The following is a 27,278-nucleotide window of genomic DNA, read 5'->3' as shown; positions in this document are numbered from 1 at the left end:
ATATTCATTTAACACTTCCCCTATCTCCTCTGATTCCACACACAACTTCCCACTACTATCCTTGATTGGCCCTAATCTAACTCTAGTCATTCTTTTATTCCTGATATACCTATAGAAAGCCTTAGGGTTTTCCCTGATCCTATCCGCCAATGACTTCTCGTGTCCTCTCCTTGCTCTTCTTAGCTCTCCCTTTAGATCCTTCCTGGCTAGCTTGTAACTCTCAAGCGCCCTAACTGAGCCTTCACGTCTCATCCTAACATAAGCCTTCTTCTTCCTCTTGACAAGCGCTTCAACTTCTTTAGCAAACCACGGCTCCCTCGCTCGACAACTTCCTCCCTGCCTCACAGGTACATACTTATCAAGGACACGCAGTAGCTGCTCTTTGAATAAGCTCCACATTTCGATTGTTCCCATCCCCTGCAGTTTCCTTCCCCATCCTACGCATCCTAAATCTTGCCTAATCGCATCATAATTTCCTTTCCCCCAGCTATAATTCTTGCCCTGCGGTATATACCTGTCCCCGCCCATCGCTAAGGTAAACCTAACCGAATTGTGATCACTATCACCAAAGTGCTCACCTCCATCTAAATCTAACACCCGGCCGGGTTCATTACCCAGTACCAAATCCAATGTGGCATCGCCCCTGGTTGGCCTGTCTACATACTGTGTCAGAAAACCCTCCTGCACACACTGGACAAAAACTGACCCATCTAAAGTACTCGAACTATAGTATTTCCAGTCGATATTTGGAAAGTTAAAGTCCCCCATAACAACTACCCTGTTACTCTCGCCCCTGTCGAGAATCATCTTCGCTATCCTTTCCTCTACATCTCTGGAACTATTTGGAGGTCTATAAAAGACTCCCAACAGGGTGACCTCACCTCTCCTGTTTCTAACCTCGGCACATACTACCTCAGTAGACGAGTCCTCAAACGTCCTTTCTGTCGCTGTAATACTCTCCTTGATTAACAATGCCACACCCCCCCCCTCTTTTACCATCTTCTCTGTTCTTACTGAAACATCTAAATCCCGGAACCTGCAACATCCATTCCTGCCCCTGCTCTACCCATGTCTCCGAAATGGCCACTACATCGAGATCCCAGGTACCAACCCATGCTGCAAGCTCACCCACCTTATTCCGGATGCTCCTGGCGTTGAAGTCGACACACTTTAAACCAGGTTCTTGCTTGCCAGTGCCCTCTTGCGTCCTTGTAACCTTATCCCTGACCTCACTACTCTTAACATCCTGTACACTGGCACTACAATTTAGGTTCCCATCCCCCTGCTGAATTAGTTTAAACCCCCCCGAAGAGCACTAGCAAATCTCCCCCCCAGGATATTGGTACCCCTCTGGTTCAGGTGAAGACCATCCTGTTTGTCGAGGTCCCACCTACCCCAGAAAGAGCCCCAGTTATCCAGGAAACCAAAACCCTCCCTCCTGCACCATCCCTGCAGCCACGTGTTCAACTCCTCTCTCACCCTATTCCTCACTTCGCTATCACGTGGCACGGGCAACAACCCAGAGATAACAATTCTGTTTGTTCTCGCTCTAAGCTTCCACCCTAGCTCCCTGAATTTCTGTCTTAAATCCCCATCTCTCTTCCTACCTATGTCGTTGGTGCCTATGTGGACCACGACTTGGGGCTGCTCCCCCTCCCCCTTAAGGATCCCAAAAACACGATCCGAGACATCACGAACCCTGGCACCTGGGAGGCAACATACCAACCGTGAGTCTCTCTCGTTCCACAGAACCTCCTATCTGTTCCCCTAACTATGGAGTCCCCAATGACTAATGCTCTGCTCCTCTTTTAAATTTTAAAATCGAGACCTTGCCAGATTGGAAGCCAATATATGTCAAGCAAGCATGGGGTGATAGGCAAAGACCCTCTGTAATGGTGGGAGTGGAGCAGGGAAACTCTCAGTAGATCAGTCAGTTAAGTATATGGTGCATATTGGGACATAGAGCTCAAGAAGACACAGGAGTGAGGCTGCAGGAGGATGTGAAAATGATGCTTCGAAACAAAAAGTACTCACCCAAACCATTCCCATTTTAGTCGTAGATTTTAGCTCCAGCTGTCTTATCTATCTTACTCAAATATTTACTGTTCCCAGATTGATTACATAACCGAGTTTCTTTTGCTTTTGAAATTTGTGATTAAATCCTTGAAAAAGCTTCCTTTTTTCAGGTCAACAACCAACACCCTTCTATCAACAGCAACCTACTCCACACCCTATCGTGGGGTCAAAAAGAACATAGACCTTACACGAATATCCAGATCTTGGGCTTCGGATTACACAACAAATTAAACAAGCCCTGGAACTGATGATACAGTTCCTATGTTATTTTTGGCCCTGAGTATGCAACACGAAGGTCCACGTTTCCCACTGCAGTTTATGTCTTTATGTCTCCTTGGGAAGGAAACCTGCACATGATGCTCACAGGTTCGAAACTTGATGTCCACCAGTTTCAATAACCTTGCTTTTATGCACCCATTATCAAATCATTGATAACGCCAGCAGCTTAGCAGTGGTCAGAAACAATTTTATTGGCTTGAAACAAGGATATATTCTCTCTATAAAATAACAGGTTAAGATCACGTTCATGAAAATTGTGTTTTCGCTTGCTACATTGTGATGCTAGTAAAAACACTGACCTACAATGCTACTCTCTGAGCTAAGCACGATGTACTATTATTTATAGCAGGGTTGCTTAGGAAAAAATTAAAGATGAACGCTGGAAATAATAAAGTGCAGAAATACTGCTGGATGTATCATGTTACATAATGAACTGTTCATTTTCAGTGAAATGAAGTGCAAAACTGTATTACATACGCACAGAATAGGAAAACAAGAATTCTCATCTCCTCCAGATAAAATAGTCAGTCAAATGGCAGTTGTCTTCTTAATTCAAAACTAAACACACCCAGCTTCCCTGTGTTAGTGCATCTCCCCCTCTTCTAGGTTACATAAGTACCTAGTTTCGCTATCACTGAAATAGATTGATGAGGGACGTTATTCCTTTACCCAAGTATTATCTATTCACGAGGGAGATGGGGAATGGATTTGACTAAAAAATTAATCCAAGGCTAAATTACCAATAAGGTTGTTCTAACAAGTTCAATGTCCTGAATTAACAAAAAAAAAATCTGTTGGTTTATTTGAAGAAGTTAGACAGTTCCAAGAATTCTGCATAACTTTCAATAAGAACAGAATGAACCAATCACTGCTCACGGCCAGGTTGGGATCCTTCTAATATTGAGCATCATATTCTTGTTCCTAATAGATTCCAGTGAATTTGTTAACTAGAACAATAGTTGGCCGAATATACATCTCTGGATAGACACAGAATTGTTTTGACAGAAAAATGTCCTTATTTATAGATATGTAAGAGTGCAATGTTGGTAAGACTAGTGATTTTTCACGGAAATGTACTCCACATCAGTGGACAGTTATGGCAAAACTACAAAAAGTCAGACAGATGTGGCTGAAACATACAGAAAGCCAGCATAATCAGAAATTTAAAATCCATCAACCAATATATTTATTTAATGGTGCCTTTTAATACATTAGAAACCTAAATATGAGTGCAAGGACCATCTACAGCAATATCTGTAGCACTGTCCTGTCACCTGTAGTTACAGCATGCTGCTCACCACACAGTCCCTCCAGCTGATACAGTACTCCAGACAATTGTGTTACCTTAAAAAATAAGATTTGACAACCGAATTTGTTGAGATTTTAGCAAACAATTTCCATATAAGTGAAAATGCAACTTAAAAAAAAATAATCACCTTTCTTGGGGAGGAAAATCTGAATTTATCATTTTAAGTTACAAAAATGCAGTTTATTGCACAATGTCTCCCTGTAACAAGCCAGCAGTCTTAAGTAATCACTGAAATAATCATTGTCTGTTCTTATTTCAGCTTTTTGGAGCAACATCCTATTAACTACATGTGAAACAGTCAATAATCAGTTCATTTAACAGACAGGGAGAAAAAGCTACCAATCAACAAAGACAAAACACACACAAGTGACCACATACATTGCCAATTTTTTGACCAGTAAATGGCTCTTTTTTTTCAAAATATCAACCGTAAAGAAGTATCACAAAACCAACTAAGTCACTAATATTATTTCTTTCAAGTCCTTGTGGTTTCCTCACACACATATGGGCATTACCTAAGTTCAAACTACAATAAATATATCAAAAACAATTTAAAAAAACACTAAACCCAACGATAAAGTTTGCCACTGTTTGCAGGAAATGCATCCAGGAAGTTTTATATGCAAAGGGTTTTATTTATATATATACATTATTCAAGTGTGTGTACATGAGAGAGAGATGCATCTTGGTAGTTTCAGCTTTCACCCCTCACCAATACAACCAGAGTGCAGCACAACAACTAGGAGAAACATTTGTAGTAACAGTAAGCTAAGGCAAAACATATTCCAAAGTAAAGAATATTTAATTTTTCTAACATTTTATGCAGTATAAGCAGTTAATGAGAATTTCGGAGCAAAAAGAGTTGAAATGAGGTTAATGCTTGCATTACTGAGGGAGGGGAGAGGATAATGATTGCATCAGAGATATCACATAATTTGATGAATACAAAATTCAACACAATAGGTCTTGTATGGCAGAAAAATAATAACCATAGTTCACTTTGGCCCTAAAAATCCACCAAGAGAAAGGTGATGTGGTGTGAACATTTTTTCAAATCCTATTTTCATAGTACAAAAGCAAAATACTATGGATGCTGGAAATCAGAAATGAAAACAGAAAATGCTGGAAATACTCAGCAGGTTTGGGAGCATCTGTGGAGTGAGAAACAGAGTTAACATTTCAAGTCGATGGCCTTTCATCAGAATTGGGAAAAGTTAGACAGGCAACAGGCTTTAAGCAAGTGAAAGGGGGGGGGGGGGGGGAAGGTAGAAAAAACAACAAAAGGGAAAGTCTGTGATAGGGTGGAAGGCAGGAGAGATTAAATGATAAAAGGGTTGATGGTGCAAGGCCAAAGGAGTGATAAGGGGACAAGTAATCCAGAGCTCAGGCTAATGCTCTGGGGACATGGGTTCAAATCCCACCATGGCAGATGGTGAAATTTGAATTTAATTAATAAACCTGGAATTAAAAGCTAGTCTAATGGTGACCATGAAACCATTGTTGCTTATTGTAAAAAATCCATCTGGTTCACTAATGTCCTTTAGGGAAGGAAATCTGCCACCCTTACCTGCTCTGGTCTACATGTGATTCCAGACCCACAGCAAATGCAGTTGACTCGTAACTACCCTCTGAAATGGCCTAGCAAGCTACTTAGTTCAAGGGCAATTAGGGATGGGCAACAAATGCTGGCCTTGCCAGCGAGGCCCACATCCCAAGAAAGAATATAAAAAAAGAAACAAAAGACGTGTTTAGAGGAAGTGTGAATGGCAGAATCACGAACAGCTGCTGTCCAAAAGCAAAAATAAAACCAGCAAAGAAAAAGAAAACAAACTGGGGGCAGAGGTTACTGTCTGAAATTGTTGAACTGAATGCTGAGTCCAGAAGGTTGCAGAAGTACCTCATCAAAAGTTGATGGGGTGCTGTTCCTTGAGCTTGCTTTCAGCTTCATTGAAACACTGCAGAAACACTCAAGGGTAGAGATGTCTGATTGGAAGCAAAGTGGAGAACAAAAATGACAGGAAGCTCAGGGCTAAACTCGTGGACTGAATGCAGCTATTCCACAAAGTGGTCACCCAGTCTGTGTTTAATCCCCCCAATGTAGAGGAGACCGTATCATGAACAGCGAATACAGCATACTAAACTAGGCACTAATGTGCTGTCCCTACCCAGTCTGACATACATGTGACTCAAGACCCATACTAATGTGGTTGACTCTTATCTGCCCTCTGAAATGGCATAACAGGCCACTTAGGTGTTTAAAAAAAATGTAAAGAAAAAAACTGGATGAACCATCCAGCATCGATCGAGGCACTGGAAATGACAAAGGCACACTCTGCTCAGCCAACCTTGCAAAGTCATCCTAACATCTGGGGACTTGTGTCAAAATTGGAAGAGCTGTCCCACATACCAGTCAAGTAAAAGTCTGGCATAGTCATATTCACCAAATCATAACTTAACAGCAAATGTCCCAGACGCTTCCATCACCATCCCTGGATGTGCCCTGTCTCACCAGAACAGACCCACCAGAAGTGGCAACACAGTGGTATACAGTCGGGAGGGAGTGGTCCTGGGAGTCTGCAACATTGGCTCTGGACCCCGTGAAGTCTCATGTCATCAGGCCAAACCTGGGCAAGGCAGCCTCCTGCTGTTTACTACCTACTGGCCTCTCTCAGCTGGTGAATCAGTACTCCTCCATGTTGAACACCACTTGGAAGAAGCACTTTATGGTAGAAAGGGCACATAATGTACTCTGGATGGGGGACTTCAATGTCCATCACCAAGAGTGGCTTGGTCACACCACTACTGACTGAGCCCTGAAGGACACATCTGCCAGACTGGGCCCGAAGCAGGTAGTGAGAGAACCAACAAAAAGGAAAATTCAACTTGACATCCACCTCTCCAATCTATCTGTTGCAGATACATCTGCTTATTAAATATTAGGAGTGACCACCATACAGTCCTCGTGGAGACAAAGTCCCATTTTCACTCTGAGGATATCCTCCATCGTGTTGTGCGGCAATACCACCATGCTAAATGGGTCAGATTCAGAATAGATCTAGCAGCTCAAAACTGAGCATCCATGAGGCACTGTGGACCATCAACATTAGCAAAATTGTATTAAACCTCATGGCCCGGCATATCCCTCGGTCTACCATTACCATCAAGATGGGGGACCAACCCTGGTTCCATGAGAAATGTAGGAGAGCATGCCAGGAGCAGCACCAGGCAAAAATGATATTCCAAACTTGTGAAGCCTCAACACATGCATGCATGCTAAACAGCGGAAGCAGCATGCGATAGACGGAGCTAAGCAATTCCATAACCAATGGACCAGATCAAAGCTCTGCAGTCCTGCCACATCCAACTGTGAATGGCGACAATGAAACAACTAAGAGGAGGAAGATGCTCTACAAACATTCCATCCTCAATGATGCGAATAGTCATATTGTGACATCCTTGAACATATTAGCATTGAAAGGGAGGAAGTATTAGCTGTTTTAGCAGGCTTAAAAGTGGATAAATCCCCAGACTCAGATAAGATGTCTGTGCCAGCCATCAAGCACCTCACTATTCTAATCCCATTTTCCAGTACTTGGCCCATAGCCTTGTATGCTATTCAAGTGCTCATCTAAATATTTCTTAAATGTTGTGAGGGTTCCTGCCTCTACCACCTCTTCAGGCAGCGCGTTCCAGATTCCAACCACCCTCTAAGTGAAAATGTTCTCCTCAAATCCCCTCTAAATCTCCTGCCCCTTACCTTAAATCTATGGCCCCTGGTTATTGACCCCTCTGCTAAGGGAAAAAGTTTCTTCCTATCAATGCCCCTCATAATTTTGTATACCTCAATCATGTGCCCCCTCAGCCTTCTCTGCTCCAAGGAAAACAACCCTAGCCTTTTCAGTCTCTCCCATAGCTGAAATGCTCCAAACCAGGCAACATCCTGTTAAATCTCCTCTGCACCCTCTCCAGGGCTATCACATCCTTCCTATAGTGTGGTGACCACAACTGTACACAGTACTCCAGCTGTGGCCTAACTAGCGTTTTATACAGCTCCATCATAATCTCCCTGCACTTATATTCTATGCCTCGGCTGATAAAGACAAGTACCCCATATGCCTTCCGAACCACCTTATCTACCTGTGCTGCTGCCTTCAGTGATCAATGGACAAGTACAACAAGGTCCCTCTGACCCTCTGTACTTCCTAGGGTCCTACCATCCATTGTGTATTCCCTTGCCTTGTTAGTCCTCCCAAAATGCATCACCTCACACTTCTCAGGATTAAATTCCATTTGCCACCGCTCCACTCATCTTACCAGCCCATCTACATCGTCCTGTAATCTAAGGCTTTCCTCCTCACTATTTACGACACCACCAATTTTCGTGTCATCTGCGAACTTACTGATCATACCTCCTATATTCACGTCTAAATCATTAACGTACACTACAAACAGCAAGGGTCCCAGCACCGATCCCCATGGTACACCACTGGTCACAGGCTTCCACTTGCAAAAACAACCCTCGACCATCACCCTCTGCCTCCTGCCCAGAAGCCAATTTTGGATCCAATTTGCCAAATTGCCCTGGATCCCATGGGCTCTGATCTTCTTAACCAATCTCCCATGTAGGACCTTATCAAAAGCCTTACTGAAGTCCATGTAGACTACATCAATTGCTTTACCCTCATCTACGCATCTAGTCACCGCCTCGAAAAATTCAATCAAGTTAGTTAGACACAATCTCCCCCTGACAAAGCCATGCTGACTATCCCTGATTAATCCCTGCCTCTCCAAGTGGAAATTAATCCTGTCCCTCAGAAATGTTTCCAATAGTTTCCCAACCACTGATGTTAGACTCACCGGCCTGTAATTACCTGGTTTATCCCTGCTACCCTTGAATAATGGTACCACATTCGCTGTCCTCCAATCCTCTGGTACCTCTCCTGTGGCCAGAGAGGATTTGAAAATTTGTGTCGGAACTCTTGCTATCTCCTCCCTTGCCTCACATAACAGCCTGGGATACATCTTATCTGGGTCTGGGGATTTATCCACTCTTAAGCCTGCTAAAACAGCTAATACTTCCTCCCTTTCAATGCTAATGTGTTCAAGTATATCACAACCCCCCTCCCTGATCTCTACACCTACATCGTCCTTTTCCATAGTGAAAACAAATGAAAAGCAATCATTTAAAACCTCACCTATGTCCTCCGGCTCCATACACAGATTGCCACTTTGGTCCCTAATGGGCCCTACTTTTTCCCTGGTTATCCTCTTGCCCTTAATATACTTATAAAACGCCTTAGGATTTTCCTTTATCTTGCCTGCCAGTGTTTTTTCATGTCCCCTCTTCGCTCTCCTAATTACTTTTTTAAGTACCCCCCCTACACTTTCTATACTCCTCTAGGGCCTCTGCTGTTTTCAGCACTCGGAATCTGCCATAAGCCTCCTTTTTTTCCTGATCCAATCCTCTATATCCCTTGACGTCCAGGGTTCCCTGGACTTGTTGGTCATACCCTTCACCTTAATGGGTACATGTTGGCTCTAAACTCTCACTATTTCCTCTTTGGTTGACTCCCACTGGTCTGATGTAGACTTTCCTCCAAGTAGATGCTCCAGTCAACTGGCCAGATCCTGTTTTATCACATTGAAATCAACCTTCCCTCAATTCAGTACCTTTGTTTCTGGTCCATCTTTGTCCTTTTTCATAACTACCTTAAATCTTTCAGAGTTATGGTCACTATCCCCGAAATGCTCCCCCACTGACACTTCCACCATTTGTCCGGCTTCATTCCTTAAGATTAGGTCCAGTACCGCTCCTTCTCTCATAGGACTTTCTACGTACTGGCTCAAAAAGCTCTCCTGTATGCATTTTAAGAATTCCGTCCCCTTTAAGACTTTTGCACTAAGACTATCCCAGTTGATATTGGGGAAGTTGAAATCCCCTACTGTTATTACCCTATTATTTTTACACCTCTCAAGAGATTCTTAAAGTTCTTTACACGGAGGGTGGTAAGTGCCTGGAACCTGCTGCCGGGGGAGGTGGTGGAAGCAGGTACGATAGCGACGTTTAAGAGGCATCTTGACAAATACATGAATAGGATGGGAATAGAGGGATACGGACCCTGGGAGTGCAGAAGGTTTTAGTTTAGACAGGCAGCATGATCGGCACAGGCGTGGAGGGCCAAATGGTCTGTTACTGTGCTGTACCGTTCTTTGTTCTTTGTTATTAGCCTACATATCTGCTCCTCCATCTCTTCCTGACTGTTTGGACGCCTGTAGTACACTCCCAGTCAAGTGTTGCCCCCTTTTTGTTTTTAGGTTCTACCCATATGGCATCAGTTGAGGAACCTTCTAAGATATCAGCCCTCCTTACTGCAGTAATTGACTCCTTGATCAACAGTGCAATGCCACCTCCTCTTTTACCCTTTCCCCTGTCTCGCCTGTAGATTCTATACCCTGGAATACTGAGCTGCCAGTCCTGCCCCTCCCTCAACCATGTCTCTGTGATAGCAATAATATCATAATCTCATGTGCTAATCATCGCCCTCAATTCATCTGCCTTACTAGTTGGACTCCTTGCATTAAAATAGATGCAATCCAACCTTGCATTTTTCACTTGTGCCTTAACAGGTCTATATTTGCTCTGCCTTCCAGACTGACAGAGTTTCTCTTTTATATTTGACTGTGCATCACCCCCTAATGTACCTCCACTCTATATCACACCCCCCTGCCAAATTAATTTAAACCCTCCCCCCAACAGCACTCGCCAATCTCCCAGCAAGGATGTTGGTCCCATTCCGGTTCTGGTGCAACCCGTCCAACTTGTACAGGTCCCACCTTTGCCAGAAACAGAGCCGAGTAATCCAGGAAACTAAAGCCCTCCCTCCTGCACCATCTCCTCAGCCACACATTCATCTACTCTATCCTCCTATTCCTATCCTCACTAGCACGTGACACTGGGAGTAATCCAGAGATTACAAGCTTTGGGGTCCTGCTTTTTAATCTGCTACCTAGCTCCCTAAATTCTTGTTGCAGGACCTCATCCCTCTTTCTACCTATGTCATTGATACCAATGTGTACCACGACCTCTGACTGTTCACCCTCCCCCTTCAGAATGTCCTGCAGCCGCTCCGTGACATCCTTGACCCTAGCACCAGGGAGGCAACATACCATCCTGGAGTCACATTTGCGGCCACAGAAATGTCTATCTGTACCCCTTACGATAGAATCCCCTATCAGTACAGCTCTTCCACTCCTTTTCCTCCCCTCCTGTGAAGCTGAGCCACCCGTGGTGTCACAGATTTGGTGCTTGCTGCATTCCCCTGAAAAGCTATCTCCCCCAACATTATCCAATGTGGAAAATCTGTTAGAGAGGGAGATGGACCCTGCGGATTCCTGCACTACCTGCCTAGTTCTTCTACTCTGCCTGGCAGTCACCCATTCCCTTTCTGCCTGAGCAGTCTTTACCTGCGGTGTGACCACCTCCCTGTACGTGCTATCCATGATGATCTCAGCCTTGCGGATGCTCCACAGTGTCTCCAGCCGCCGCTCCAGATCTGAAACGCGGATTTCGAGTAGCTGCAGCTGGAGACACTTCGTGCACACGTGTTCGCCCTGGACACTGGAAGTGTCCCTAACTTCCAACATTGCACAGGAGGAGCACTCCACACTGCTGAGCTGCCCTGCCATGACTTACCCTTAATTTAGCCCCTTAAATTATCCAATAATTAGACTATTTTGCTTTGCCTGTGCTGGGACGAGGGAGCAGTACCACAGGACATGCACAATGCCAACATCATCACCCTCTATAAAAACAAAGGTGACCGCGGTGACTGCAACAACTACCGTGGAATCTCCCTGCTCTGCATAGTGGGGAAAGTCTTTGCTCGAGTCGCTTTAAACAGGCTCCAGAAGCTGGCTGAGAGTGTCTACCCTGAGGCACAGTGTGGCTTTCAAGCAGAGAGATCGACCATTGACATGCTGTTCTCCCTTCGTCAGCTACAGAAGAAATGTCGTGAACATCAGATGCCCCTCTACATTGCTTTCATTGATCTCACCAAAGCGTTTGACCACGTCAGCAGACGTGGTCTCTTCAGTCTACTAGAAAAGATCGGATGTCCACCAAAGCTACTAAGTATCATCACCTCATTCCATGACAATATGAAAGGCACAATTCAGCATAACGGCACCTCATCAGACCCCTTTCCTATCCTGAGTGGCGTGAAACAGGGCTGTGTTCTCGCACCCACACTGTTTGGGATTTTCTTCTGCCTGCTGCTCTCACGCGTTCAAGTCTTCAGAAGAAGGTATTTTCCTCCACACAAGATCAGGTGGCAGGTTGTTCAGCCTTGCCCGTCTAAGAGCGAAGTCCAAAGTACGGAAAGTCCTCATCAGGGAACCCCTCTTTGTTGACGATGCTGCATTAACATCTCACACTGAAGAGTGTCTGCAGAGTCTCATCGACAGGTTTGCGGCTGCCTGCAACGAATTTGGCCTAACCATCAGCCTCAAAAAAACGAACATCATGGGACAGGACGTCAGAAATGCTCCATCCATGAATATCGGCGACCACGCTCTGGAAGTGGTTCAAGAGTTCACATACCTAGGCTCAACTATCAGCAGTAACCTGTCTCTCGATGCAGAAATCAACAAGCGCATGGGAAAGGCTTCCACTGCTATGTCCAGACTGGCCAAGAGAGTGTGGGAAAATGGCGCACTGACACGGAACACAAAAGTCCGAGTGTATCAAGCCTATGTCCTCAGTACCTTGCTCGATGGCAGCGAGGCATGGACAACGTATGTCAGCCAAGAGCGACGTCTCAATTCATTCCATCTTCGCTGCCTCCGGAGAATCCTTGGCATCAGGTGGCAGGACCGCATCTGCAACACAGAAGTCCTCGAGACGGCCAACATCCCCAGCTTATACACACTACTGAGTCAGCGACGTTTGAGATGGCCTGGCCATGTGAGCCGCATGGAAAATGGCAGGATCCCCAAAGACACATTGTACAGCGAGCTCGTCACTGGTATCAGACCTACCGGCCATCCATGTCTCCGCTTTACAGACGTTTGCAAACACGACATGAAGTCCTGTGACATAATCACAAGAGGTGGGAGTCAGTTGCCAGTGATCGCCAGAGCTGGCGGGCAGCCATAAAGGCGGGGCTAAAGTGTGGCGAGTAGAAGAGACTTAGCAGTTGGCAGGAAAAAAGACAGAAGTGCAAGGGGAGAGCCAACTGTGTAACAGCCCCGACAAACAAATTTCTCTGCAGCACCTGTGGAAGAGCCTGTCACTCTAGTATTGGCCTTTATAGCCACTCCAGGCGCTGCTCCACTAACCACTGACCACCTCCAGGCGCTTACCCATTGTCTCTCGAGACAAGGAGGCTAAAGAAAAAGAAGAATTAGACTATTTACACTCGGGACCTTGATTCCCTTAAAAAAAACTCTGCCTACTATGTTAAACAAAAAAACTGTCGACCTTTCCCTTTACTGTTAGTTACTTACCCAGCTATTTAGAGTTATTCCCTAACAGCAGTTACTCACCAACCAATCACCTTGTAGCTTTCCTGTGACGTCACTGCTCACTTTGTTTTCAAACTCCAGCGTGTCTGGACTGCTCTCCGCTGCTATCCTGGAAGGTTGGTGACTGGGCTGCAATCCTCAGGCTCAATTTATCAGCTCCGCTCTTGGTGTTTCCTCACAGGTCCGCTCCTCTCCCGGAAGGTAAGACATGGCTGAATCATTTGCAAACATCTTCAGCCAGAAGTGCCAAGGTCCTCTGCATCACAGATTCCAGTCTTCAGACAATTCGATTCACTCCACGTGATATCAACCAACAGCTGAACATACTGGATACTGCAAAGGCTATGGGCCCTCACAACATCCAAGCGGTCGTACTGAAGGCTTGTGCTCCAGAGCTAGCTGTTCCTTTAGCCAGACTGTTCCAGTACAGCTTCACCACTGGCATCTTCATGACAATGTGGAAAACTGCCCAGGTACGTCCTATCCATAAAAAGCAGGACAAATCTAATCTGTCCGATTACGACTCCATCAGTCTACTCTCAATTGTCAACAAAATGATGGAAGGTGTCATTGACAGTACTATCAAGCGACACTTACCTAGCAATAACCTGTTCACCGATGCTCAGTTTGGGTTCTGCCAGGGCCACTCGCTCCAGACCTCGTTACAGCCTTGGTCCAAACATGGACAAAAGAGCTGAATTCCAGAGGTGAGGTGAGAGTGGCATCAAGGCAGCATTTGACCGAGTGTGGCATCAGGAGCCCAAGCAAAATTCGAATCAAGGAGAAAACTCTTCACTGGTTGAAGTCATAGCTAGCTCAAAGGAAGATGGTTGTAGTTGTTGGAGGTCAATCATCTCAGCCTCAGGACAACACTACGGGAGTTACTCAGGGTAGTGTCCTCGGCCCAAATATTTTCAGCTGTTTCATCAATGACCTTCCCTCTATCAAAAGGGCAGAAGTATGGATGTCCGCTGTTGACTGCAGTGTTCATTACCATTTGCAACTCCTCAGATAATGAAGCAGTCGTGCATGCACGCAGCAAGACCTGGACAACATTCAGGCTTGAGCTGATAAGCAACAAGTAACATTCGCGCCACACAAGTGTCAGGCAATGACCATCTCCCCTTAACATTCAACGGCATTACCATCAATGGTTTCCCCCACCATCAACATCCTGGGAGTTACCACTGACAGAAACTTAACTCAACCAACCACATAAATACTGTGACTACAAGAGCAGGCCAGAGGCTGGGAATTCTGCAGTGAGTAACTCACCTCTTGAATCCCCAAAGCCTGTTCACCATTTACAAGGCACAAATCTTCCTTGAGAAGTGCAGCTCCAACAACACTCAAGAAGCTCGATACCATCCAGGACAAAGCAGCCCACCTTAAACAATCACTCACCACCAGCATATAGTGGTTGCAGTGTGTACCATCTACAAGATGCACTGCAGCAATGCACCAATGCTCCTTGGACAGCACCTTCCAGACACGTGAACTCTACCACCCAGAAGGACAAATGCAGCAGACACATGGGAACACCACCATACCACTGACTGCAAGTTCTCCTCTAAGTCACACACCATCCTGACATGGAACTATATTTCCTCACCTCTTTTTCTGATACAGTAATGACTGTATCGGTGCCGTTTCCTGTTCTCACCGTGAACTGGAAAATTTCATCAGCTTTGAAAAGGACAAAGACAGACCAGAAATGTAAGTTCTTAACTGAGGAAAAGCTAATTTTAGTAAACTGAGGTGTGATTTAGCTAAAGTGCACTGGAAACAGCTACCTGAAGGTAAATCAGTGCCACATCAGTGGGAGACATTCAAGGAAGAGATAGTGAGGGTTCAGAGCAAGTACGCTCCCTTGAAGGAAAAGGGTGGGATTAACAAATCCAGAACCCCCTGGATGTCAAGGGCTTAAAGGAAAGGATAAAGAAATAAAAGGAAGCTTATGGCAGATACCAAGGGCTCAAAACTGCAGAAAACCTAGAGGAGTATAAAAAGTGTAAGGGTGAAACTAAAAAGGAATTAGGTAAACCAAGAGAGGGCGTGAAAAAATATTGGCAAGTAAAATCAATAGAATCATAGAAAGTTTAAGGCACAAAAAGAGGCCACTTGGCCCAATGAAAACACAAACATATTTTATAAATATATAAAAGAGCAAGAGGATAACTAAAGGAAGTGTAGGACCTATTAGGGACCATAAGGGGTAACATGTGTGTGGAGGCAGAGGACATTGGCATGGTTTGCATTAATTTTCACAAAGGAAAGCAATGATACAGACATAGCAATCAAGGATGAGTAGTATGAAACATTAGATGAAATTAGCATAGAGAGGAAGTATTAAGGGGTTTAACATCTTTGAAAGTGGATAAATGCCCAGGTCTGAACGAAATAGGCTGTTAAGGTAAGCAAAGAAAAGATAGTGGAGGCTCAGACCATCATTACCCAATCCTGTTTGGCTACAGGTGTGCTGCCAGAGGACTGGAGGACAGCTAACATTGTACCATTGTTTAAAAAGGGAGAAAGGGTTAGACTGAGCAATTACAGGCCAGTCAGTCTAACCTTGGTGGTGAGAAAATTATTGGAAAAAATTCTGAGGGACAGAATAAATCTTCATTTAGAAAGACAGGGATTAATCTAAGGCAGTCAGCATGGATTTGTTAAGGGAAAGTCGTGTCCGACTAACATGATTTAATTTTTTGAGGAGATAACAAGGAGTATCGATGAGGGTAGTGCATTTGATGTAGTCTGTATGGAGTTTAGCAGGGCTTTTGATAAGGACCCACATGGAGAATGGTCATCAAAGTAAAAGCCCATGGGTTCCAAGGCAAAGTGACAAGCTGGATCCAAAGTTGGTTGATAGGGGTTTTTCTGACTGGAAGGCTGTTTCCGGTGGAGTTCTACAGATCTCAGTACTAGCTCCCTTGCTTTTTGTGGTATCTATCAATAGTTGAGACTTGAATGTAGGGGATATGGTTAAGATGTTTGCAAACGATACAAAAATTCGCCATATGGTTGATAACGAAGAACAAAGCTGTATACTGCAGCAAGATATTAATGGACCAGTAGGATGGGCGGGACAGTGGTAAATGGAGTTTACTTTGGAGTAGCGTAAGGTAATGCATTTGGAGAAGGCTAACTAGGCAAGGGAATACACAATAAATGGCAGGGTACTGAGAAGTGCAGAGGAACAGAGGGACCTTGGAGTTCATGTTCACAGATCTGAAGGTAGCTGGACAGATAGATAAGGTGATCAAGAAGGCATATGGGATGCTTGCCTTTATTAGCTGAGGCGTAGAATATAAGAGCTGGAAGTTATGCTGAAACTGTATAAAACACTAGTTAGGTCACAGCTGGAGTACTGTGTGCAGTTCTGGTCATCACACCATAGGAAAGATGTGATTGTACTAGAGAGGATACAGAGGAGATTTATGAGGATGTTGCCTGGACCAGAGCATTTTTGTTATGAAGAAAGACTGGATAGGCTAGGATTGTTTTCTATGGAACAGAGGAGGCTGAGAGGAGATCTAATTGAAGTGTATAAAGTTATCAGGGGTTTAGATAGAGAGGATAGGAAGGCTCTAATACCTCTTGGTTGAGGGTTCCATAACCAGGAGGCATAGATTTAAGCTGACAGTTAGGAGGTATAGAGGGAATTCAAGGGAAACTTTTTTCACCCAGAGGATGGTGGGGATCTGGAACACACTGCCTAAAAGGGTGGTAGAGGCAGAAACCCTCATAACGTTAACAAAGTACTTGGATATGCACTTGAAGTGCCGTAACCTGCAAGGCCACAGACCAAGAGGTGGAAAGTGGAATTAGGCTGGATGGCTACTTGATGGTCGGCAATGGATATGAAGGAAGGAGGCCATTCAGCCCATGCTGCAAATTTCTTTGACTCTAAGGACTCTATTCTATTCACCCAGTTTCTCCATCTCATCGGTTCCAACAATACAACCTTCCATACTAGCACTTCCGATGTCTTCCTTTTTCCTCAACTGAGGATTCCCCCCATCACGGTTGACAGGGCCGCCGACCGTGTCCATTCCATTTCCCACACTTCTGCTCTCAATCTTTCCTCTCCCTCCCAGAACCGTGATAGGGTTCCCCTAGTCCTCACCTTTCACCCCACCAGTTTCCACATTCAAAGGACCATCCTCCGCCATTGCTCCACCTCCAGCATGATGCCACCACAAAACGCATCTTCCCCTCGACTCCTCTTTCAGCATTCTTAAGGGACCGTTCCCTGCACGACACCCTGGTCTATTCCCCAATCACCTCCAACATCCACTCCCTTCCCATGACACCTTTCTATGCAAGTACAGGAGATGCAACACCTGCCTTTTTATTTCCTCCCTTCTCACCATTTGAGGCCCCAAACACTCCTTCCAGATGAAACAGCAATTTACTTGCACTTCTTTCAATTTAGCATACTGCATTCGCTCACAATGCAGTCTCCTCTACATTGGTAAGACCGAATGCAGATTGAGTGACTGCTTTGCGGGCCACCTCTGTTCAGTCCACAGACATGACCACGAACTTCTGGCCACCTGTCATTTTAATTCTCCACCCCTCTCCCAATCTGACCTCTCAGTCCTCAGCTTCCTCCAGTGTTCCAGCAAAACTCAAAATAAGCTCGAGGAACAGTACCTTTTCTTTCGATTAGGTACTTTACGGCCTTCCAGACTCAACAGTAAGTTCAACAATTTCAGATATTTGCCTCTGCCCCCATTTTATTTCCCTTTTCTTTGCTGTATTTGTTTTTTCTCTCTTGTTTTTCTTTCTGCTTTCGGATCGCAACTGTTCATAATTCTGCCATTCACACCATCTCTAGATGCATTTTCTGTTCTTTACATGTCCCTTTACTACTCCCTTTGGCCTTGCATCATCAACCCTTTTGTCATTTGATCTCGCCTGCCCTCCACCCTATCACAAACCTTCCCTTTTTTGTTCTTTCTCCCACCCATCCCCCTTTCACTTGCTTAAAACCTGTTACATTTCTAACTTTTCTCATTTCAGAAAGGTCATCGATCTGAAATGTTAACTCTGTTTATTTTCAGTGCAGGTAGTTTAGGACATATTTCTTGTTAACTTACCAAGTGATGCGCATGACTGCTTTCTTCAGCAGCTGAGTACTTCACATCAGTGCCACCAGATGTAGTGAACAGAACTGATTAAAGGAATGACCAAGCATTTGTCTTTTTACCTACAAGGACGTCAGACTTGGTATATCAGCAGATTTACTTTTTTAATGATCAGAGAATTATAAAGTGAAATGCAGAATGTATTCTTATCGTTAAGCATCTGATTGGTTTCAGCATAACATTGAGACAAAACTAGGATTTTAACCCTGCAGTACAACTTTCCCCATGATAAAAGGTCACAGACCTGAAACGTTAACTCTGCTTCTCTCTCCACAGATACTGACAGACCTGAGTATTTCCAGCACTTTGTTTTTGTTTAAGATTTCCAGCATCTGCAGTATTTTGCTTTTATTTTATTACAACTTTCCCCATCAATTTTTCTACTCACTGGCATTTCAAATTTAATAAGCAGTATACTTGAAAGGTGATGTTCTGCCATCTTCAACCTGATGAAGAGTGAAAGACTTTTCCAACTGGATGCGCTGCCACTTGCTCCCCTTTCTGCAATCCCAATGCAAACTTTAATTTTAAACATTTCAAGTGTCAGTGACCTAAATGCTTGCAGACAGTATGGTCAGCTGTTAAGAGTGATCAGCTGTTAGTCAATGGTCAGAAACTTCCTTTGACTGTCCAGCAACACTGAGGGGCGCCCAGGAGTAGCAGAATGGAGATTTTGCATGCTACCTACCATACACCTCACAGCAGCACATACGCATTGCCAGACATCCAGCAGGAGGCCGGGAGGTTGGAGGGGGTGGGGGTTGGGGGGTGGTGGTGGGGGTTGGGGGGTGGTGGTGGAGGTACTGTGCTGTTCTGGTCCTTGCCTAGCAACTTCCTTTCATTTTTGTCTGGCCCTTAGGTAACCTCTCCACATATTTAAATCCATTTTAAAAATCAAAACCAATTTGAATGTTTCATCAAGGAAATATGGGGGTGAATTACTGGCATAAGATTTTCCAATTATAAAGGGATTAATGTACAGGAGGTATGCACCGTACACAAGACTTTTAATGGATTATAAAGATAGTGCATTACTTTTGATGTGTGGCTGTTGCTGTTTGGGGGAAACCCACACTAAAAGCCAAATATTTTCCACTGACCATTGTATTTAGTCCAGATAGCCACTTCCTTGAAGCTACAACACTCTATCTTTGAAGTCTTGTCTTTGCTACCATCACATCCAGAGGTTAGACTATCAAAAGGAAGCAACGCAGGAATGGAAAATAAAACTGGCCTGTTCAATTTTGAGGTGTCATCCTTGAACAAGAGAGTGAAATTTGGAAAACAACAGGCAAGTTGTTACTTCAGGAACTTCGTTATGTCAACTGATCTTTTATGAAGTATCGAAGATTAGCAAAAGGATGAAAATGGTAAAGATTCTTGATTCATTATGTTGGCATCCTGGTGCACAAAACAGGTCAGGTTTCCTCAGATGAAGAGTAGCTCACAGTATTCAAACCTTAACCTGTGCTGAGCTGCCTGAGGCAAAGATAGGGTGCTGCAATTAGCATTGCCACTACTGATTAGGAGAAAATAGCCCAGTGTGCAGCAACTGTACCATGTACAGACATATGGTGGCGACAGGATCAGGCTTGGCCTTGATGGCCCCATAGTTGAATAGCCCACCAACAGTCACTGCCAATTATCACATTGGTCAGTGGAAGTAATCGAGCTTTAAGTTCCTCTAAAATACAAAAGGTTCAACTGAGAGGTTACAAGCTGTGAATTTTGTGCTGGTATTTCTTTATTAAAAAAATCACCAACAGCATTTCTTCTAAGAGGTGTTTAAGAGGTGACAGCTTCTTTTCTCACAGGACTCAGCTACATCAACCCAATTAGTAATGAGATATAGAAAGGCAATAAATTGTACTCCGCATTGTGAAATCTTATATCCCTAAACAACTAACTTTTTTTTATGCTTTAATAGGATGTAAGCATCGCTGGCAAGGTCAGCATTTGTTGCCGATCCCTAATTGCCCTCGAGAAGGTGGTGATGGGCCACCTTATTGAACAGCTGCAGTCCATCTGGTGTAGGTACATCCACAGTGTTGTTAGGAAGGGAATTCCAGGATTTTGATCCAGTGACAGTGAAGGAACATTCTCTCAAGTCCTATTTGTATGAAGTTTGTTAGCAGCTTGATCTTAGACATAAATATCTTTCCATTGTTAATTCAGGGCAATAATGGCTGGTTGGTACTCATTTCGTTTAGAGATACAGCACTGAAACAGGCCCTTCGGCCCACCGAGTCTGTGCCGACCATCAACCACCCATTTATACTAATCCTACACTAATTCCATATTCCTACCACATCCCCACCTGTCCCTATATTTCCCTACCACCTACCTATACTAGGGGCAATTTATAATGGCCAATTTACCTATCAACCTGCAAGTCTTTGGCATGTGGGAGGAAACCGGAGCACCCGGAGGAAACCCACGCAGACACAGGGAGAACTTGCAATCCACACAGAATTGAACCCGGGTTGCTGGAGCTGTGAGGCTGCGGTGCTAACCACTGCGCCACTGTGCCGCCTTCATGTTCCAAATCACTTGAGATGCAAGGGGCCTGTTATATGGTTGAAGTATTCATGCTATTTGTTCTTCTGCATAATCAAAGCAGGTCACTTAAAAGCCTAGTTTTTATAAAACTGTTTACACAAATTTTGCACTTGGGTATTAAGTCAATTTTCCAAAGTAAAATGGTATTCATTTGTGGAACTACAGTAATTGTAATTTAAAAAGTCATCCTTTAAGTAGAAAATAGTAACATCTTTGCACTTCATATCACCAAGTCCAAGACTGGTTATATTTAAATATTTAAGATTAGCATGAAAAACAACATAACTCGAAAACATGCAAACAATTGTGCACTGATATTCCAACACATGAAAGTTATCATAACCACAATGCTTTGTCATTGTATGCTATAAATACCTGCTGAAAACTGTCCCGCACATGGCTTTGATCTTCAGGATGACAAAATTCTATAATATCCTTTCCCAGTAGCTCCTGACAAGAAACAAAGAATCAAAGTATTTAAATGAACAGAACAAGATTATCAGTCCGAACAGCGAGTCAAGCCTACAGGGCAAGTAGGGGTTAGTGTTGTACCCCTACCTCTGACTGGTTCCCTTCAAGCACAACTGTCTTGCTGACAGAACGCAATTAGCATATATATATTTACACTAATAGAAATTCAATGGTATTGCATACAGACAATTTTCTTTAATTGATTCTCTGCTTCTCACTCTTAGTGTGTTTGTCTCTTGTTAATTGTATATTAATTGGGTGTGCAATTGCATTCAGATGGTGGGCATTTACTGGGGCTTCATCGGTGTTCATTATATAGTAGACTGAAACTGGTTGGTAGATTGGAGGTGCATGGTATGTAATGAGTCTCTCTTTTGAAAAAAAAACTTATAAGTTCATAAAGACTAGGATCCAGTTCCATCATTCACCACCTCGTTACCTGAGTTCCTACGTGTCAGCGAGAGAACATTTAGGGGACAGTGACCATAATATCAAAAGGTTTAGGTTAGCTATGGAAAAGGACAAGGAGCAATCCAGAGGAAACATCATTAATTGGGGGAGAGCCAACTTCAATCACGTGAGATTGGATTGGGCCCTGGCAAACTGGAATCAAAGATTGGCAGGCAAAACGGTAACTAACAATGGGCTTCCTTTAATGAGGAGATAGCTTGGTTGCAGTCAAGGTATATTCCCACGACGGGGAAAGATAGGGCAAACAAATCCAGAGCTCCTTGGATGACGAAAGAGCTAGAGAGTAGGGTGAAGCAGAAAAAGCGTGCATATGACATCTGTCTGGTGAGAACCAGGCTGAATACAGAAGGTTCAGAGGAGAAGTGAACAAACAAATAAGAGAAGCAAAGAGAGGGCATGAGAAGAAAATGGCAGCTAACATAAAAGGGAATTCAAAAATATTCTATAGGCATATAAATAGTAAAAGAGTGGTAAAAAGAGGAGTGGGACCTAAATGGAGATTTAAGCATGGAGACAGGAGTCATGGCTGAGGTACTCAATGAGTACTTTACATCTGTCTTTACCAAGGAAGAAGAGGCTGCCCAAGTCATAGTGAAAGAGGAGGCAGTTAAGACATTGGATGGGTTAAAAATTGATAGAGGACGTATTAGATAAGCTGGCTGTACTTAAAGTTGATAAGTCACCAGGACTGGATGAGATGCATCCAAGGATACTGAAGGAAGTAAGGGTGGAAATTGCAGAGGCACTGGGTATGATTTTCCAATCCTTAGATACAGGGGTGGTGCCAAGGGACTGAAGAATTGCAAATGTTACACTAAAATAAAAGCAAAATACTGCGGATGCTGGAAATCTGAAATAAAAACAAGAAATGCTGGAACCACTCAGCAGGTCTGGCAGCTTCTGTGGAAAGAGAAGCAGAGTTAACGTTTCGGGTCAGTGACCCTTCTTCGGAACTGACAAATATAAAAAATGTCACAGATTATAAGCAAGTGAGGTGGTGACTTTTACAACATTTTTTTTGCATTTATTTCATTTCATCTTAGTTTGTTCAGTTTGCTTACCCGCTGTTTTTTTTCATGTTTGCACTTGCTGCTGGTCAATATTCAGTCCGTTAACACCTTTTCTGTACTAATGCTTTGTCTTTCAACACACCATTAACATATTGTTTGCCTTTGCTCCATGACCTTTTGGTCAGCTATGTGGCCTTGTCCAATCTACACCACCGCCTTTGTTATCTCTTGCCCCACCCCTGCTTTTAACCTGTGACATTTTTAATATTTGTCAGTTCCGAAGAAGGGTCACTGACCCGAAACGTTAACTCTGCTTCTCTTTCCACAGATGCTGCCAGACCTGCTGAGTGGTTCCAGCATTTCTTGTTTTTATTGCAACTGTTACACCCTTGCAAGGATAAGCCAAGCAACGGCAGGCCAGTTAGTCAGTTTAACCGCAGTGATGGTAAAGCTTTCAGAAACGATTAGTTGGGATAACATTAAGTCACTTGGACAAAAGTGGATTAATTATGGAAAGCCAGCATGGATTTGTTAAGGGCAAATCATGGGATGAATTTTACCAGCCCCTCGTCACCGTGGGCTGTGACGGGGAGGCCTGTAAAACACTAGTGGGAGCGGCCCGCCACGACCCACAACGGTGAGAAGGCCCCGCCAGATTTTAGCGGCAGTGGCATGACCTCGGTGCGGCCCCCCCGCCGCTTGGTGGCGAGGCCTTCATTAAAATATTGAAATTAGATAAATTAAAATGCACGTCAACTTACCTGCTGCTGGCGGCTGTCCCACGTCGACTTTACAGCACCCCGGCCACAACTCGCATGCTTTCGGAACTCCGTTGGAGTTCCGAGGTGAGAGATAAAATTATCGGGGGGGGGGTGGGGGGGGGGGTGGGGAGTGGGGGAAACTATTCCTATTGGTTGGTGGTGGGAAGGGTTTAAAGGGAAAAAGTGAAGTGGTGGGGGTGAAAATTGGGGTTAGGAATAAAATCCATTTTCACAGAGTCGTTACAGTGCAGAAAGAGGCCATTCGGCCCATTGTGTCTGCACTGGCTGTCCGAAAGAGCAATTCCCTCTGTTCCATTCCCCTGCCTTCTCCCCATAACGCTACAGATTCTTCCTTTTCATATAACGGTCGAATTCCCTTTTGAATGCTTCAATTGAACCTGCCTCCACCACGTTCTCAGGCAGCACATTCCAAACCTTAACTACTCATTACGTGAAAAAGCTTTTCCTCATGTCACTTTTGCTTCTCTTAGCAAATACTTTAAATCTGTGCCCTCTCGTCCTCGATCCTTTCACGAGTGGGAACAGTTTCTCTCTATCTACTCTGTCCAAACCCCTCATGATTTTGAATACCTCTATCAAATCACCTCTCAGCCTTCTCTTCTCCAAGGAAAACAGTCCTAACTTCTCCAACTGAAATTCCTCATTCCTGGAACCATTCTCATGAATCTTTTCTGTACTCTCTCCAATGCCCCCACATTTTTCCTAAAGTGTGGCGCCCAGAACTGGACGCAATACTCCAGCTGAGGCCGAACTAGTGTCTTATACAAGTTCAAGATAACTTCCTTGCTCTTATACGCTTTGCCCCTATTAATAAAACCCAGGATACTGTATTGTTTATTAAATGCTCTCTCAACCTGTCCTGCCACCTTCCATGACTTATGCACATATACACCTAGGTCCCTCTGCTCCTGCATCCCCTTTGGAATTGTACCCTGTATTCTATACTGTCTCTCAGTGTTCTTCCTACCAAAATGAATCACTTCACATTTCTCTGCATTGAACTTCATCTGCCACCTGTCTGCCCATTCCACCAACCTGTCTATGTCCTTGTGAAGTTCTACACTATCCGCCTCACAGTTCACAATGCTTCCAAGTTTCGTGTCATCTACAAACTTTGACATTGTGCCCTGTACACCAAGGTCTAGATCATTAATATATATGAGGAAAAGCAAGGGTTCCAACACTGATCCCTGGGGAACTCCACTACAAACCTTCCTCCAGACCGAAAAACATCCATTAACCACGACTCTTTGTTTCCTGTCACTCAGCCAATTTCGTATCCATGTTGCTACTGTCCCTTTTATTCCATGAACTACAAGTTTGCTCACAAGTCTGCTGTGTGGCTCTCTATCAAACATCTTTTGAAAGTCCATGTACATCACATCAACAGCATTGCCCTCATCTACCTGTTCTTCTTCTTTCTTTGGCCTCCTTATCTCGAGAGACAATGGGTAAGCGCCTGAAGGTGCTCAGTGGTGTGTGGAGCAGCGCCTGGAGTGGCTATAAAGGCCAATTCTAGAGTGACAGGCTCTTCCACTGGTGCTGCAGAAAAATATGTTTGTCGGGGCTCTTACACAGTTGGCTCTCCCCTTGCACTTCTGTATTTTTTCCTGCCAACTGCTAAGTTTCTTCAACTTAGCCCCGCCTTTATGGCTGCCCACCAGCTCTGGCGAACGCTGGCAACTGACTCCCACGATTTGTGATCAATGTCACAGGACTTCATGTCGCGTTTGCAGACGTCATGCGGAGACATGGACGGCCGGTGGGTCTGATACCAGTGGCGAGCTCGCTGTACAATGTGTCTTTGGGGATCCTGCCATCTTCCATGCGGCTCACATGGCCAAGCCATCTCAAGCGCTGCTGGCTCAGTAATGTGTATAAGCTGGGGGTGTTGGCCGCCTCGACGACTTCTGTGTTGGAGATACGGTCCTGCCACCTGATGCCAAGTATTCTCCGGAGGCAGCGAAGATGGAATGAATTGAGACGTCGCTCTTGGCTGACATACGTTGTCCAGGCCTCGCTGCCATAGAGCAAGGTACTGAGGACATAGGCTTGATACACTCGGACTTTTGTGTTCCGTGTCAGTGCGTCATTTTCCCACACTCTCTTGGCCAGTCTGGACATAGCAGTGGAAGCCTTTCCCATGCACTTGTTGATTTCTGCATCTAGAGACAGGTTACTGGTGATAGTTGAGCCTAGGTAGGTGAACTCTTGAACCACTTTCAGAGCGTGGTCGCTAATATTGATGGATGGAGCATTTCTGACGTCCTGTCCCACGATGTTCGTTTTCTTGAGGCTGATGGTTAGGCCAAATTCGTTGCAGGCAGCCGCAAACCTGTCGATGAGACTCTGCAGACACTCTTCAGTGTGAGATGTTAAAGCAGCATCGTCAGCAAAGAGGAGTTCCCTGATGAGGACTTTCCGTACTTTGGACTATGCTCTTAGACGGGCAAGGTTCAATAACCTGCCCCCTGATCTTGTGTGGAGGAAAATTCCTTCTTCTGAAGACTTGAACGCATGTGAAAGCAGCAGGGAGAAGAAAATCCCAAAAAGTGTGGGTGCGAGAACACAGCCCTGTTTCACGCCACTCAAGATAGGAAAGGGGTCTGATGAGATGCCGCTATATTGAATTGTGCCTTTCATATTGTCCTGGAATGAGGTGATGATACTTAGTAGCTTTGGTGGACATCCAATCTTATCTAGTAGTCTGAAGAGACCACGTCTGCTGACGAGGTCAAAGGCTTTGATGAGATCAATGAAAGCAATGTAGAGGGGCATCTGTTGTTCGCGGCATTTCTCCTGTATCTGACGAAGGGAGAACAGCATGTCAATGGTCGATCTCTCTGCACGAAAGCCACACTGTGCCTCAGGGTAGACGAGCTCGGCCAGCTTCTGGAGCCTGTTTAAAGTGACTCGAGCAAATACTTTCCCCATTATGCTAGCAGGGAGATTGCACGGTAGTTGTTGCAGTCACCGCGGTCACCTTCGTTTTTATAGAGGGTGATGATATTGGCATCGCGCATGTCCTGAGGTACTGCTCCCTCGTCCCAGCACAGGCAAAGCAGTTCATGTAGTGCTGAGAGTATAGCAGGCTTGGCACTCTTGATTATTTCAGGGGTAATGCTGTCCTTCCGCTGGCTAGAGAATCAATGGCATCACTGAGTTCCGATTTTGTTGGCTGTCCGTCCAGCTCATCCATGACTGGTAGAGGCTGGGCTGCATTGAGGGCAGTCTCAGTGACAACATTCTCCCTGGAGTACAGTTCTAGGTAGTGCTCAACCCAGTGGTCCACCTCTCGAAGGACGCGGATGAGCTTTCCAGGCGTCGATGGTGGGAACTGAGGAAATGGCTTATTACCTGCACCCCCTTCCCCCCCCCCCCCGCTTCCCCATCCCAGCTCCACTCTCTCAGCTCACCTCCCCCCCGCACCTCCCTCCCCTTCCCAACTCCCCCCTCGCGCCATCTTCCCCCTGCACCCCCCCTACCCCCTTACAGCCCCCTTCCCTCCACCCCTCCCCCTCGCACCCCCTCCTCCCACCGGCATCCTCCTACACCTGTGGAGGGGCCCTAACAACCCCACTGCCTTGTGGACGTCTCGGGAGAGACTAAGGCTAAGGGAGTAAACCCTCACAGAAAATCCGGAGCG

The 27,278-nt window shown here is 44.8% G+C and overlaps 1 protein-coding gene across 5 annotated transcripts in view; it reads right to left on the bottom strand.

Annotated features, from left to right (window-relative positions):
* Positions 1-27,278, bottom strand: part of arnt2 (aryl-hydrocarbon receptor nuclear translocator 2) — a 503,920-nt gene that overhangs the window by 199,184 nt on the left and 277,458 nt on the right. For all 5 annotated transcript variants that reach the window (XM_068017713.1, XM_068017714.1, XM_068017715.1 and 2 more), the window contains exon 10: positions 21,274-21,348. In XM_068017713.1, coding sequence (XP_067873814.1) covers positions 21,274-21,348 — 75 coding nt within the window. The remainder of the gene's footprint in view (positions 1-21,273; positions 21,349-27,278) is intronic.

The sequence above is a fragment of the Heterodontus francisci genome, chromosome 38 (assembly GCF_036365525.1).
Source record: "Heterodontus francisci isolate sHetFra1 chromosome 38, sHetFra1.hap1, whole genome shotgun sequence".
NCBI classification, from domain to species: Eukaryota; Metazoa; Chordata; class Chondrichthyes; order Heterodontiformes; family Heterodontidae; genus Heterodontus; species Heterodontus francisci.
Note: the sequence above shows the minus strand (reverse complement) of the source record. Positions and strands in the feature narration are given on the sequence as shown.